Source organism: Phaenicophaeus curvirostris, chromosome 17 (genome assembly GCF_032191515.1).
Source record: "Phaenicophaeus curvirostris isolate KB17595 chromosome 17, BPBGC_Pcur_1.0, whole genome shotgun sequence".
Lineage (NCBI taxonomy): Eukaryota > Metazoa > Chordata > Aves > Cuculiformes > Cuculidae > Phaenicophaeus > Phaenicophaeus curvirostris.
The window spans coordinates 5,524,801-5,539,142 of NC_091408.1; the positions used below are offsets into that span (position 1 = coordinate 5,524,801).

General features: G+C 50.0%; 1 protein-coding gene across 5 annotated transcripts in view; it reads right to left on the bottom strand.

Annotated features, from left to right (window-relative positions):
• Window positions 1-638: 638 nt before the first annotated feature.
• The window catches only part of MTMR3 (myotubularin related protein 3), a 69,156-nt gene continuing 55,452 nt past the window's right edge, over window positions 639-14,342 (bottom strand). For 2 of the 5 annotated variants that reach the window (XM_069870904.1, XM_069870905.1), the window contains 7 exons: window positions 13,510-13,680; window positions 11,282-11,427; window positions 9,205-10,621; window positions 7,064-7,174; window positions 6,463-6,551; window positions 5,059-5,085; window positions 639-2,921 (listed from right to left, as the gene is read on the bottom strand). In XM_069870904.1, coding sequence (XP_069727005.1) covers window positions 2,750-2,921; window positions 5,059-5,085; window positions 6,463-6,551; window positions 7,064-7,174; window positions 9,205-10,621; window positions 11,282-11,427; window positions 13,510-13,680 — 2,133 coding nt within the window. In that variant the 3' untranslated portion in view covers window positions 639-2,749. The remainder of the gene's footprint in view (window positions 2,922-5,058; window positions 5,086-6,462; window positions 6,552-7,063; window positions 7,175-9,204; window positions 10,622-11,281; window positions 11,428-13,509; window positions 13,681-14,342) is intronic. The other 3 variants (XM_069870907.1, XM_069870906.1, XM_069870908.1) reach the window with 3 other exon arrangements.

Here is a 14,342-nt window from a genome sequence, read left to right on the forward strand (position 1 = left end):
GGGGCCTCTGGGGCTCCTCTCAGTCCCAGGGATCAGGAAGTTTGGGTTGTTCCCATGGAGCTGTGGCTCCACATCCAGCACTGGGAGTAAGGCAGGGGTGGGAACGAGGAGCAGGCTGGGATCCCCCCACCTGCTGGCACCGTAGAGGAAGGGACCTTCCACCCTCCCATTCCAAATGCCCTGCAGAGCAGGGTAAATTCCCTGTTAGCTCCCACATTTGGGCTAACGCCACTGGATCAGAGCCAACAGCATCAGATCAGTGCTTCAAAATACAATGGGGGTTACACAGGGAGAAAGGGAAAGGAGGGACTGAGGGAGAGGAGGCTCTCACGCCACTCTCCTGCCTTGGAAAACTGTGCCAAAGGTACAGACAGGGCCGGGTGGCGCAGGCAGGTTGTGTCCTTCCCCCTGCCTGGGGCTCTTCCACCGGAAAATCGAGCTTAGTATTTTTAATTTTATGTTCAGGAACACCCGGTTGTTGATCCTTGCAAGGACAAAGTGGAAAAGAACACAAGAGGGGCCCTGCTGCAGCCCCTCTGAAAGGCCTCGGGGTTTCTGCCAAACCCCCAAACTATCCCCCTAGGAAGGGAAAATAAGGAATTCGGAAGTGTGTCAGCAAATGCTCCCATGCAAAAGTCTAAACTTTATTCACTTTTATTTATATATTTAACAATTCTAAAGTATTTACTCTCGCTTTGACAAAAATGAAAAATAGAGGAGCAGTTGCGTCTCTTTGGAGAGCAGGGGGCTCTGTGGCGGCGGGCGGCCGCCCTTCCCTCACGTACAAAGAAATAACAGTAATAAAAAAGTGCTTCATCCATCAAAAAAAGGACTAAGAGCTGCAGGCGTTTATTCACACTGTACAGCACAGACCCGCACCAGTAGCGCAGCCTCTCAACACCCGGCAGGAGCTGCGGCATCGCAGGCAGAGCCGGCCCCTTCCCGAGCACCAGACCCCTCACCATCCCCTCAGGAGAGGCCAGAGCCGCGGGCTGCGCGTTCTCCCTCTGCTCCAGCTGTCTCTGCGTTACAGGGAACAGGTCTGTCCCGCTTGCCCCACTGGTTTAGGAACAGGTACTTTAGGTACTGGGAACCCACCACTGTCTTTGCCCTGGAAACCGCTCCAGCCCCCAGGGGATCCCACGCTGCTCCCATAAGGACACCGGCTGCTGCGCTGGAGCAGCCTCCTGGACACGCGTTTGCCCCGTGAACTTTGAGCGTGGCCGCAGCACTGGAACAATCCTGGCAAAGGGTGCAGGAGGTTCTGAGTCAGAAATAAAACAGCTCGACGCTTCTCTTCCCCATCAAGCCTGACAACCACTCCGAAATGCTCTTCCCTGTGGGACACTCGCTTTGGGTTACGCGATCCTGACATTCCAGGGAAGGGAAGCACACCTTTCCCCAGGTCACTTAGATGTTGAGTTTTCATATCTAGGCAGGATTTCTGTTCTGACCACAGGAGGCTAGCGCTGGGAAGTAGGATCCGCGTTCCTTCCTTGTCCCACGGCGCTAAGCAGGCTGTCAGGAGGGGATGGTACCCAACACTCATTAAAACCCACCTATTCAGAGGATCCACACTTTAATGAGGTGACGCTAAAAGCAACTTGGGCTGGGACAGAAGGAAGCGGGGGAAATCTATGATGTATTTCAGGGCTTTACAGAACTCTCAGGCAGGTGTTTCCTAGCTGGAGCAGTGGATACAGACTGGGAGAGGAGACCTCATCCCAGGAGCACCACAGGCACCAGTGCGCTCCTCACGGGCCAAGCGCAGCGGAGCCAGCAGCCCAGCAGCGCTGCCCTTTGCTGGTTTGGGCAGTCCCGTTAAAGCACGAGCCTGAAGAGCAACACGAGGGTCTGTGTGAACCATGAGGAGCGCGCTGCTCTGGAAGCAGCTTCCCATCGCATGACCCAGGACAGCAGGCAAAGGCCTGTCTTCTCCCCTCCTTGGATTTAAATCATGGATTGCATTTACAGAGCTGCAGAGGCACCAGTGTAAAACCAGCCTCAGCACGGCTGCCAGCTCAGTCCCCTTCTCGCCTCCCGCAGAGCAGCAGGCGCTTCCCTCAGCCGGCGCCCTCCGGGTGTTCCCACCCCAGCCGCAGCGCACGGAACCCCTCGATTGTGTGTGCAAGTACAGAGCCGCCGAGTACGGAAACCCGTGACCGAATCCCCCTGCGCGCAGCGAGGAGAACTAAGCCCACTCTAAGAACAGAGAGGGAGAGTGCTCTCTTGGGAAAGAGATTCCCGTTTCTTCTAGCAGCAACAGGTTCCCAAACAGCAGCTTCCTGTTTGGAAGTAAGAGGAGTGATTGAAAGCACTAGCAGTGAGCTACGGGGATCCACACTGCACACCAGCCGGACCGATTCCCTGCTCCTTTCCTCCTCAAAGTCGTCTGTCTGCAACAGTTCAGCAGTGGGACAGTTAAATACCAAAGGGAACCCGGGTCTGGCGCCAGCTCCCTCCCCACTTCCACAATCTTCCAGCAAACAAACATCTATATATTATTATATATACACACACGCACGCGCGTAGACACATACACACAGAGAGGACAGAAAGGAAAGGGGGAAGAGCTGGAAAAGGAGACTCCCACAATCCAGCAGTCCGTCCTCCAGGTCTGTCCCGCCGAGCGGTGTTCCACGCCCCAACCTCCAAAGTGCGCGGCTCCCGCATCCTCCCAGCCTTCCCACCGAGAATCTGTTGGGAAGAGTCGGCACGGCTGCTCCTCTGCTGCTCCGAGGCCAGGCCTTCAGTTTGATGTGGCAGTGATGGGTTTATCCAGTTCGAGATCCAGGCTGGAGCTGCTGGGGTGCAAGCTGCTGTAGCAGGATTTGCAGACTCTGCTGGGTTCGAAGAGCTGCTGACTGGGAACGGGCACCTTCTGGTTACAGCAGCTGGAGCAGAACACATTGCCACAATTCCTTGCATCGGGAACAGAGAAATGGAAAAGAAATAGTTAGAAGCAGCTTTGACATTATCTCAGTTCCAATGTCCATCTCCTCAGTGTGTTGTGATTGGGTCAGCCCTGGAGCCAGCAGGACACCCGGCCCTCCACAGCTCCTGGGTCCTACGCTGCCACAGAGCTCTGCGGTACAGACACCAGGGAGGAGCACAGAGCAAAGCACAGTATGGAGCCACAGCTCAAACCTCTACCCAGCAAGGGCTCCTCTGTGCAACACTGCTGCCTGTCAAACCAGAAGAAACCTTCCCCTCTGCGAAAGGGAATATGGATTATGCTCTCCCTGTCACCCACAGGGCCTTCCTCCAGAGGGATGCAGTGGTCTGGCCCCAGCCCTGGGTTTGGGACAGGCTGGACACCGTGCTCCTGGGAGGAGACAAAAGTCTCTGCTCCAGCACTCGTAAGTATCCCCAGCACTCAGAGACGTTCTCTGTTGTTCCATTTAAGTGTGGGAAAGCTGAAAAGTTAAACTCCATTTCATTTGCTGCAATCCTCCTGTTGTCCCAGCAGTGCAGCCCCCTTTGCAGCATTCCCAGCACTCCCACAATTCTGTGTAAACACAGACAACAAGGACCATGCAAAGCCGGGATGCGAGCAGCCAGGTATTCATGCCTGGAGACGCCGGCAGCGCTGCAGCACGGGGAGCGTTCCCACAGCATCCCTGGCAGCTGGTGGAACACGCGAGCACATGCACCTTTGTGGGAGGCCAGGGTAACACCTCAACCACAACGACCTTCTCTTCTCGCAGCCCCCTCAAAACCTGCTGCGGCCCAAGCCGGCCTGGCGTGTGCCCCAAACCCTTCAGCTCCTACAAGGTGTCCACAACAGCTCTCCAGGGGCTGGAGCTTTGCCAGCCTAGCTCCCTGTCTGATGCCCTTTTCATTAACTCTTCGGCATCTTTGTGCCATTACTGTTTTGCACTAGAAAAGACTCGCTGCTGCCAAGAGACTTGACAGAAACACTGCCACCGCCCAGCAACTTTGATTAATCCTTCCTGCCAAGAGACAAGATTTCCAGATGCTGGGCATTGACGGGGAAAGAACCAGCAGAGAAATCCCATTTCTCACTTCAATGGGTTCGTTTTCTCAGCTCGGCGCAGCGGCTCCTGCTCTCAAAGCTGCAGCGCTGGCACGAGGAGGCTCACAGTGGCCTCTCTGCAGTGGTTCTGAAGGACCCTGATGGGAATTATGATCAGAAACCCCAGTGGAAATAAACACAGCCCCACAAGGTGTCACAGAACACCCTGCACAAAAGCAGCTGTGGCAGCCCCAGCTCTGCTGCTCGAAGGGCGATCACCCAGCAGCGGCTCGCTGCCGACAGAGGGGTCAAAACAGAACCAGAGAGATGAGAACAATTCTCTGTTTGTTGCAGCTCCCTAACATATGCTTTTGTTGTTTTATCCTCTGTGACAGGTAACAGCAACTGCTCTTCCCTGAGCCTCAGGAAGGGCTGCACAACTTCCTATCCTGGTGGCCCTCGGCTTCACTTGAGAGATTAGAGACACACTGAAAACCACACTGGAAAGTGATGTTGAACCTTTGAGAAGGGTGACTTAAAACCACACTACCAACACCTCCTCTCCTCACTGAGTCACCAGCGTTTATCCATTTTGGTGACACTCTCTCCCCACCATGTGTTACCTGCTCCTGCGACAGTTTGTCCGTCCTTCTAAACAGGTTTGTGTCATCACACTGCCCAGCAACACTGGAACTGTCTGACAACACGTGAACCTCTCCCAAAAACAAAGGCGAAAAAGGGAAGGAATTAAAATTAAGGCGTGATGGTGACACTCGAAGAGCAGCCTCCTCGGTTAGAAGTGAAGCATTCTCTGTTACTGGTACACACGAGTTACTGACAGTGTTAGTGTGATCCACACCCCGTATGAGCAACCAAAAGCCAAGTCTTAGATGCCCTTCTGTGAAGAGGGAGACCTCTTTGCCAGGATCCAAACACCAAACAGGCTGTGCTGCCACCCACAATGGATATCTGGTGGTTTCTAGGCAAGTGAAAACGAAGAAGGGGAACAGGCAGAGTTAGTTGGGAGAGGTTACCAGGAAAACACAGGCAGACAACAGACAGAGGCTGTTGGAAATGCTCACCAGATCTGATCAACACCTTCAGTGTCCCTGCAAGGAGGGGAGAAAGAGCTCAGAGGGGGACGAGTGAAAGAGAGATCGAGGCAGTGACAGAAGGTAGGTATTTTATCCTGCTCAAGGCCCCACAGCACACGAGTTTCACGCATTTTCACTCTGGGGCAGACGTAGAACAGGCCCTGATCCCTGGGCTGTGAGAACACAAACTATGGGAATGCTTGGGTTTCTGGTGGGCCACCATTCCATGCTGGTCTCTTACAAAGCTCACATGGACAGCCCAAGCAGCCCAGGTTAGACCTCCGGAAGCTGAAAGAGCAAAGACACTACAGGGAAACTTGGAACCCAACCTGAAACCCTGAGCCAACTCCTCCTGGTGTGGGAGTTGAGGACGAAGGGAGGGAAACGCCGCTGCCAAAGGTCAGCCAGCACTGCGAGGCATTGCTGGGGGATGCTCCACAATGGACACCATGAGGAGGACTGAAACACGGCTCTAACTCCTGTAACACCCTTTGGCTGTGCACAGCTGTGTGCTCAGTGATTTCAGGCTTCATCAGAAGCCTTCAGATAGAAATTTGCACAAACATGAAAATGGATGTGGATATGATAAAAAAAATAAACCTCAAAGACATTCTACTTCTATTCCTTCTTCCCTGGGTTTGTCCCCCTTCCAAGAACACTGTGGAGCAAAATACAAAGCAGACACAGACCTAGGAAAAGGTTTATAGTTTCCTACAACTTCAAAAAGCAACAGAGCATCAAAATGTGGTCACTACCATTTCTTTAAGTGACAGTTCTTGTAATTGTTTCTCACATCCAGAAACCAGGAATAGGGATTTATCTGAAATACAGCTTAGAGATCGGGGATTCTGCCTTTAACCAGAGCCTGATTTCATGAAACGGCTTCTGCCCCAGGTTCCTCACTGCGCCCCTGCCGCTGGCACTGGCTGCCGTCGCCTCTGCTGGCAGAGAACAATCCAGAAAACCTGCACTCTACATTGGTGCACTTCCCACATGCTCTTACAAGAGTGATTCAATGGAAACGGAGGAATGGTGAGAGAAGGGAAGGAGCAGGTTTACACTAGTAACAGGAAGATGCTATTCATACAGCTACAGGATTGAATTATCAAATGCAGAGACAACGAACTGGCCTTTTTTACTGCTTACAACCTCTTAAAAAGCGAAACAGCCGACTGCCTCCAAACCTAGTTTAAGGAATGAAAGTGGGATCTGTTTAGGCCAGGTGGAGCAGACACCTAACCTGATTTGTTAAATATACAACCTGCATGACCTGGAGAATCTGCAGGCTATGCTGCTCTAACACTCTTAGTCTGATGCTACCCTAAAGAAAGGAGCTGCATGCCAAGAGAAAGCCCTTCCCTGGTTTAAGAGAAGAGGGGACAGGAGGGTTACCTGCAGTGGTGCTTCCTGCTGGCAAGCCAGAAGGCGCTGTCGCAGCCGTAGCAGTGTGCGGCCAGGTGGTCAGGAAGCCATCGCGTCACCTGGCAGAAATAAAAAGCGAAAGACAACTGATGAGAAACAAACCCATCTTGTTTGCACTCACCCATACAAAGCAAAGGACCACACGGGAAGTGCTCGCTCTATTTTAAGAGTAGAGATTCAGTGTTTGCAACAAGTGAAGACACACGACAGAGACCGTCCCTTTGAGAGCAGATCCGCTATGTTTCCCTCAATCAGAAATTAAGTCATTAAGTCCAATTCTCAGGTTTTTTTCTGTGCTTTAGAAGTATCCAGGTCAAGAATATTCACTGAGCAATCGTCCACCTACAGCTCTTCCAGCTAACCATCCCTTCCACAGCTCCCCAGAGCGCAGTCAGAGTGAGCAGAGGGCTCGTCGGCACAGGTACTGATATCCAAAGTGTGAGAGACAAGGGAAACGCAAGGAAGAGAGCTGACAAGAAGTGGGACACGACCAAAGGCTGCAGGATAACTTGAATTATGGATATCCCATCCTACAGGAAGAATGAGTGATTTACAGGGATTTAGTCTGTACCTCTGTGTCCTGTTTGTCCACCTGTTCCCAGCTGGCTTCAGAGAAAATCTCTGTGCTGCAGCGAGACAAGCAGTTCTGATCCAGATTGCTTTCCGAGTCGGGTATAGAAGTCTGTTGGCAAACAAACACAGATGAACAGAACCTTCCCATATTCCTACTGCCGTACAAATAGAAACCGGACGGTCGTGGGGAGGAGTGGAAAGGGCCTCCTGCCTAGGAAGAGTGGGCGATGTCTGCGCGGTGTTACCAGTCACCTCCCCACAGCACACGTGTGGCAGCCAAGGCACAAGGGACTGCAAACACCACACATGGAAGCAGTTTGCACAGTCGTGAGTTGCAAAAAACAAACCCCACGCCCCCAACAGGTCAGGGTTTGACAGCCTGCTGATGGGATGAGGTAAGGGAGAGAGGATTTAAAACCTGTTTAGTAAAGAGTTCTGGCAACACTTTGGGTGATTGACCAAAAAAAACTGCTATTGGGGGCTCCGATTCCGTGACTGCATTTCCTTTCCAAGACTGTTTCACTTTCAAAATGAATACTAGGAATCCATAGATGCTTTTCTTGGCAAAAATTGTAGAAAACAGAAGCCAAATCACACATGGGAAATGCAGAATTTGAGCTGCATTTATTCCACGTATAGTCTGGGGGGGACAATGCTTTCTTACTATAGTCTAGCAGGCGGAACTGTATTTTAAACGACTTAAAACTCTGCCAACCCTCAAAATACATTAAAAATGGTAAGAAATCTTGAGGTAAAGATTTTGTGCTTGAGGAACAGCTACCTCCGGAGCTCCAGAAGGAAGCCTGCTGCTCCCAAGCTGAGGCACAAACAGAGGGTAGAAACTGGATTCCTAAACGAGGAATTCTCTAGAGGATGGTGCCCTCACACCACTGAGCATAATTACACCATGGGAATGTAGTTAATTAAGCCAGAGCACCAGCTTTCTGCCAGGAATCCCAGCTTTTGTCAGGGAGGCGATGCTGGGTCAAAGGGATGCCCAGAGGAGCCTCCGTGCATTCTCTCCAATGCCAACAGACAAGAAGGCTCTTTACTGTTCACAAGAAACACACCTGGGACTATCCAACACCTCTGCTACTGTGACACTACATTACATTAAATAAATAGCAGCTTGAAACCTCTCATAATAGTTTTTTGTTGTTGTTCTGAAGGTGTATAAAACACATCACATCGTGCACAGTGGAAAAGGAATGTCCTGGTTACATCAACTTCCAGCACTACAGGCCAACCTCTGCCCGGAGTTCATAACCCCAGGAAGACACAAACTCATTTCAGAGATCCTGCATCTCCACATCTCCCCTTCACGCCTTTTCCCTCCTCCCTTGCCTGTTTCCCCAAGCAGCTCACCCCCTCCTCATTCATTTTATTTGATTAATAATGCTGAGCCTTTGAAGAAAACATGTTTGCACCAACCAGAGAGCTGCTCTGTGCACAGACGCCTCTACAGATTGGGCCTCCTGCTTGCTTTCTAAACCAGTGTTATGGTCAAGCAGCGGGAAAAAGCCTGCAACTGGATTCCTTTTGAATTTTTATTGTTGTTTATTAGACAAAAGAGAAGCGAGGCAAAAAAACAGGTAGGAAAACGTGCATCTGTTGAGATCCTGAGCATGGAATTACACCAGTTTCATTCCCAATTTTAAAATTCCTTTTGCAACCACAACTATATGGATCATTTGATCGCTACAGAAATCGGCGTGTTGTGTTGGAATCACACCTCAGATGTCAGTCTCTACTTTTACAACTTTAAAAACTTTTAATTAAAAGCATAAACAGTTTACAAGCTCCTTTAAAGCCTTAGTTTGTGGAGAAAAATCCTTCACTGTAACAAAAGCTCTGAATTTATGTCTACACACATCCGAAAATGTGCTGCAAAACACCCATCTGGAAATAATCTTTTGCTACATTCCTGATCAAATTGACACACAGTGACAATATCAGTCATCATTAACTACCCTTTGTGTTCACCCTCTTCGGAACCACCATGAGAGTTTTATAAAACCCTATGTGGCTAAAAAAATCCCTACCTGACCACTGAACCAAGGGCAGGCAATACACCGAGATAATGAACCTGAGTAACTGGCCCACCGCTTCCAGCAGCGGCCCAACTGCTGTTCCACTTACCACTTCGTCTCCGTAGTCACCGTTGAGCCGAAAGGAGCTGTTCAGGAACTGGCTCTCCAAGCGGCTCTTCAGCTCTTGCACTTGCTTCTTCAAGGTCTCCACTTCTTGCTGATGGCCCGTTTCTATCTGGCGCAGGCGCTGCTGAATGACATCGGTGTAGACAGGCATCCCGTCATCATCCAGGTGGCTCCGGGCAGGCTGGTCCGGGCTGCTGGCTGCTTGCTGCTTCCCGAGGGGACCAAACATCCACTTCTGGGGTAAGTTCCGCAGGTGAAACTGCGCGGAACTACAGCTGGCCGCGGAGACTTGCCTGCTCAGAGAGGCCTTGATCCGGCCATCCTCTCCATTCACACAGTGCCCATTTGTCACGTGGTATTTCTGGGCGATGCTAAACCCCACAGGCTTCTCCATCATCTTGTTCTCAGGCTCCAGCTCCCCGTTACACACAATCTCATCTTTACATTCAGCTAAAGGCAAGGCACAAGGGGAAGGCATCGGGATGTGTGTGTGGCTGCTGCCAGAAGTCCTATGCACTCTTGTTCCCGGTTTTTGAAGCTCTAGCACGCTCTCCCCCTCCGGCCTATTTTCCATTGTTTGAGAGAGTTCGTCAGCGCTGTTGTCGCTCAGGTGAGCTCTGTGGCAAGGACCCTTCAGAAGGAGTTCCTGCTTTCCTTCGCTCTCTGTTAAGGTTTCTGTAGAGCTTTCAATGTTGGATGTTCTTGCCTCATGTGGGATTGTAAGAGGTAAGGGAAGGCTGGCCTGCACTGTGTACAGGCTCTCAGCTTCTCCTTCAAGTTTGCCAACACCTTCTTCCTCCACATTCCTTTGAGCGTCTCTATTCCCAAAGCCCTCCAAAGGAACAGCCAGCAGTCCTTTCCCCTGAGGTAACTTCTGGACAGCGTTACTGAGCTCGGAAAGCTCATCCGGTTGTCCTTGCAGCTCAGAAGCACCTTGTGAAGCTGGGTGTGGATTGAATGCTGGATTGTTCATTGCAACACCTTTATCTGCCTCAGCCTTCTCACAGAGGTCATTCACATACCCATGCAGATGTTCCACTCTCTTCTCCTTATCCAGGGCAATCTCATCCCCTTTTCCTACTGTCTCTAGGCTACCCCTTAAGTGCTCCTCCAGACCAACATCGTCTTTAGTGGCCTCTTGCAAAATGTTCTCCATCTGTCCCTCTGCCACACCAGCAGCAACAGAAAGTTCTGCTCCGACCAGAGCCCTGCCTTGCTTACTCAGGCCGTCTCCTTCAAAGGGATCATCCCCGGGGTTGCCAAGGCTGCTCAGCTCCAGAGAGCGACGGTGCTCTTGCCACTTTTCATTGAGGCTGGGGTCACTACTACGTCGATTGGCTGTAGGCACGCTGCTATCACAGGCTGTTGTCAGATTGTCAAAGGATCTCGTCTTTGGTAACCTAGAAATGTACAAATCATCAGAATCTAAAGTCAGTGAGCTGTTTTTTCCTTAAACAGTCAGCTACTATGGTTTAAAAACTCCCCCCACAATATGGACAGTAACAATGTGCTAAGTAACGGACTGCTGCGAGGAATTATCTAGGAACACATTTGGACCATCTGTAGTGCAGAGCTGCTTCAGTACTTTCTTTGTTCACCATCAGGAAAACACGTTTGATCAGACTTCAAACGTTCCCAGAATAATCCCTGTACCACAGAGCACAACAGCTCGCAGTCTGCTCACTCCTCACAGCAAACGTGTGTGCAGAACCAGTGCACAAAACAGCAAAGGAAGAGTTACGCAATGCAGAAAGAGAACTCAGATTCAAGGCAACCAAATCAAAGTTGATATCCCACCAGGAGATAAGGAGCTCTGCAAGGCCATGCAATACCCAGAGCTTAATTCTATTTGCTGATCCTCTCTCTGTTCCGCTATCACCTCTGAAACGGAACAGCCTTCACCACCGACCCAACTGCTTTTGGGTAAGTCAATCAACAGTCCCACAAATAAACTTGTGAAAAACACTTCCCTCCCACCACAAGTATTGTCCTCTTTATATCCCACTATATTCCCTGTTGATCTTGCTTTACAGGATGGGATTTCTGGGCTCTAGGCTCACCTGCCCAGAGGCTGATCTTCAGGGCTAGAGCCTGGAACAGGGTACGGGGCGCAGGTGTCATCGGTGGGTGTCGAGGGGGAGGAGCAGGGCAGGTAAACAGCACTCCAGAGCATTAAATTACGGACATGGCACACTGGATACAGCACCTGCGAGGGGAGAACACACAGGGGTCAGAGGCGGTCAAGTGCTCGCTCCCAGAACACAGAGATATGTTCAGACCCGACTGTGGCAGTTTATCATTCAGGTTTGCAGATGGGAGGCTTTCCTCGATCTCCAGATTGCTCTACAATGCCATTGCTGCCCTTCAATCAGCCACACTTGGATGTACAATTATCTCTTCTTTCGGAGACAGAGACTAAGGGACAACAAAGCTGCCTTTCAGCTTCCCATGAATGAATCACTGCAGTGTGCTCTTGTGAATCTACACCTTAATAATGCTCCCAAGCAATCCAAACTGCTAGAGAATTCAGGAGCCCATTGTCAGCACAGAGATTTCCCTGTGCTTCGTATTATTCCAGGACATTGAGAGCTGAACTAATAACCTCCTTCCACTGGCTCCAGTTCATCAAAGCCAGCCCTGTCTTTAATGGAAGCACTCACAATTAAGTTCAGGGAGAAATACTTCACTGCAGAGGCAGCTTGCTCCTAAAAGAGGGGATTCCTTGACTGTGGAACATGGTTTCTGTTTCAATTTAAAAATACCCTGTGTCACCCTATCAATTCCACTGTTTTCTCAAGCAACTTCCTTGTGGAAAAGTAGGGTTGGAGCACCTCTGCTACGAGAACAGGCTGAGAGAGTTCAGGTTGTTTAGCCTGGAGAAGAAAAGGCTTTAGGGAGACACTAGAGCAGCTTCGAGTACTGAAAGGAGCTCCAGAAAAGCAGGGCAGGGACATTTACAAGGGCCTGCAGCAACACGATGAGGGGAACAGCTTGAAATGGGAAGGGGGAAGATTTAGACTGGATATTAGGAAGATGTGCCGAGGCACTGAGACTGTGTCTGTGCTGCAGGAGACAGCGCAGCCTTCCACACCACCTGCTCCAAGAGTGCTCTCTGAGCATCTCCTGGGCAAACCTGTTGCTGTGTTCAGGGAAAACAGATGCATCCATGGATTCTAAAGTCCTCACAAACTGTGTGGATCTGCAAAGTCTCATACTTTCAGCTGTCACATCCACTCCTGTGGTGACAATGTCAGGTGGAAGAGTCTGGAAGGGCGCTCTCTGATGTTGCCTGTCACAGTGACAAACGGGATCTGCATGCAGCCCGAGCATATCCAGCATCCGGAGAGACAGACAACCACAGAGGGCTGGTGCAAATGGAAAAATCAGCCTCTTTTATAAAAAATGGAGGCAGAAACTCTTTCCTTAAAGTAAAATTAAAACCTGGCTTAGTAGGAACAATTAAAAGCCACATCCATCATATGCAAAAACATGGCATAGTCCTCACAGTTAGGTTTATGGTGTCCAGTACTTTAATAAACAAAAGGGGTTTAAATATTTATAAAAGCCTTTCCTGACCCAATCACAATGACATTTGAGGGTGTCTGTTCACATGCCCACCACCCTGCCTCCCTTAGTGCCCTATGCTCTCTTTCATCAGAAACAGAGAGGTCACCAAGTCCTTTCCCAGGAACTGCAGTGAGCTGCTACTATGGAAGAGCCAAACTAAAGATGTGAAAGCATTAAAAGAAACAAAGTTATACTGCATAATCTGAGCTACTTCCTCTGTTCTGATTTAGATGAGGACAGAGTGTCTCTGTTTCTATGCAGGTTCAGGACACGCATCTGACACAGCTCAGCTGTGTCCCTGCCCATCACAGGGGATGGAACTGGATGGGCTTTAAGGTCCCTTCCAACCCAAACCATTCTATGATTCTATGATTCTACTTGTCAAACACTGAAATGGGTTCTGTCACAGAAAATAAAGCAAAACCACAATTCCACCATAGAGAAATGTCTGAGGTTGCATTTGACATTCTTCAAATACCGGCAAACTTAACACCAGTCTTGAAATGTCAGACTGAATACAGCGTTCAAAGGTAACCACTGATGAGAAGAGCTGAGGACATTCTGGAAACTCTTCTCTACACTACGTCATCACAGTCAAGCCACTACAACATCCCAATGCCACAGGCTTTGGTGTTCTCTTACAGTAGATGCTTTGGGGAATATCGTACCTAGGAGCCCCAGAGGGACTCACCCCACGCGGTAGGGAAGAAGGGATACGTACAGATTCGGACTGGGAGGAGTAGAGCAGGTTTTTGAAGGCTTTGTTTGCTGCCCGCAGCAAAGACCAGACAGAACAGGTCCGTTCCTGAGTGTGTTTCTCTCCTCTCTCTTTCGCATTGTTGCACAGGAATGTACCAAAGAGGCAAGAGTAGGTGTGCTGCACCAATTTCACCTGCAAGGACCAGCACAGATACTGTCAGATGGCAGAAGAGATCAGCTTAACATGAGAATTGGCATTCAGGCTCAAGAAGCAGCAACCCTTTCCTTCACTGGGCAATACCTCCCTTCCTAGAGCCTGACAGACAAATACACCTCACAGTTTTTGCATACCTGCTTACAAACTACCTGTAAAGAGCTCAAGCATAGCAGAATCGTAAAATCACAACCTAAATAGAGGGGAAAAAAGACAAAATACTTGCTTATAATCAAGTGTAAAAGTCTTGCTGATTCAGGCCCCCAGCCCCGCAGGACAAGCAGAGAATGACAATGCCTGTTACAAAACATTATCACAGCACAGAAAGGCAAAGATCGGTGAGGAAAGGCATTCCTTTCTGTGCGCTATAAACACACGCAGCGCACACATCCTGAGCGTTATTCACTCTGTGCTGTCATCCCAGTCTGACATAATAGCTCAAAGGGAACATAACTTGGAGCATACGGCTCCCACAGGGTTACTGGGATGTTTAAATGAAGACAGGTATTTTGGTACTCTAACAAACTAAGGGGGTTTAGCCTACAAAAGCCGGAATGCCAAGGGTCTGTTCACACCCAGCCCCAGTAGGTGAGCAGAGTGAAACCAATTACAGCCATATGTATCTCATTTCCTGACTGACC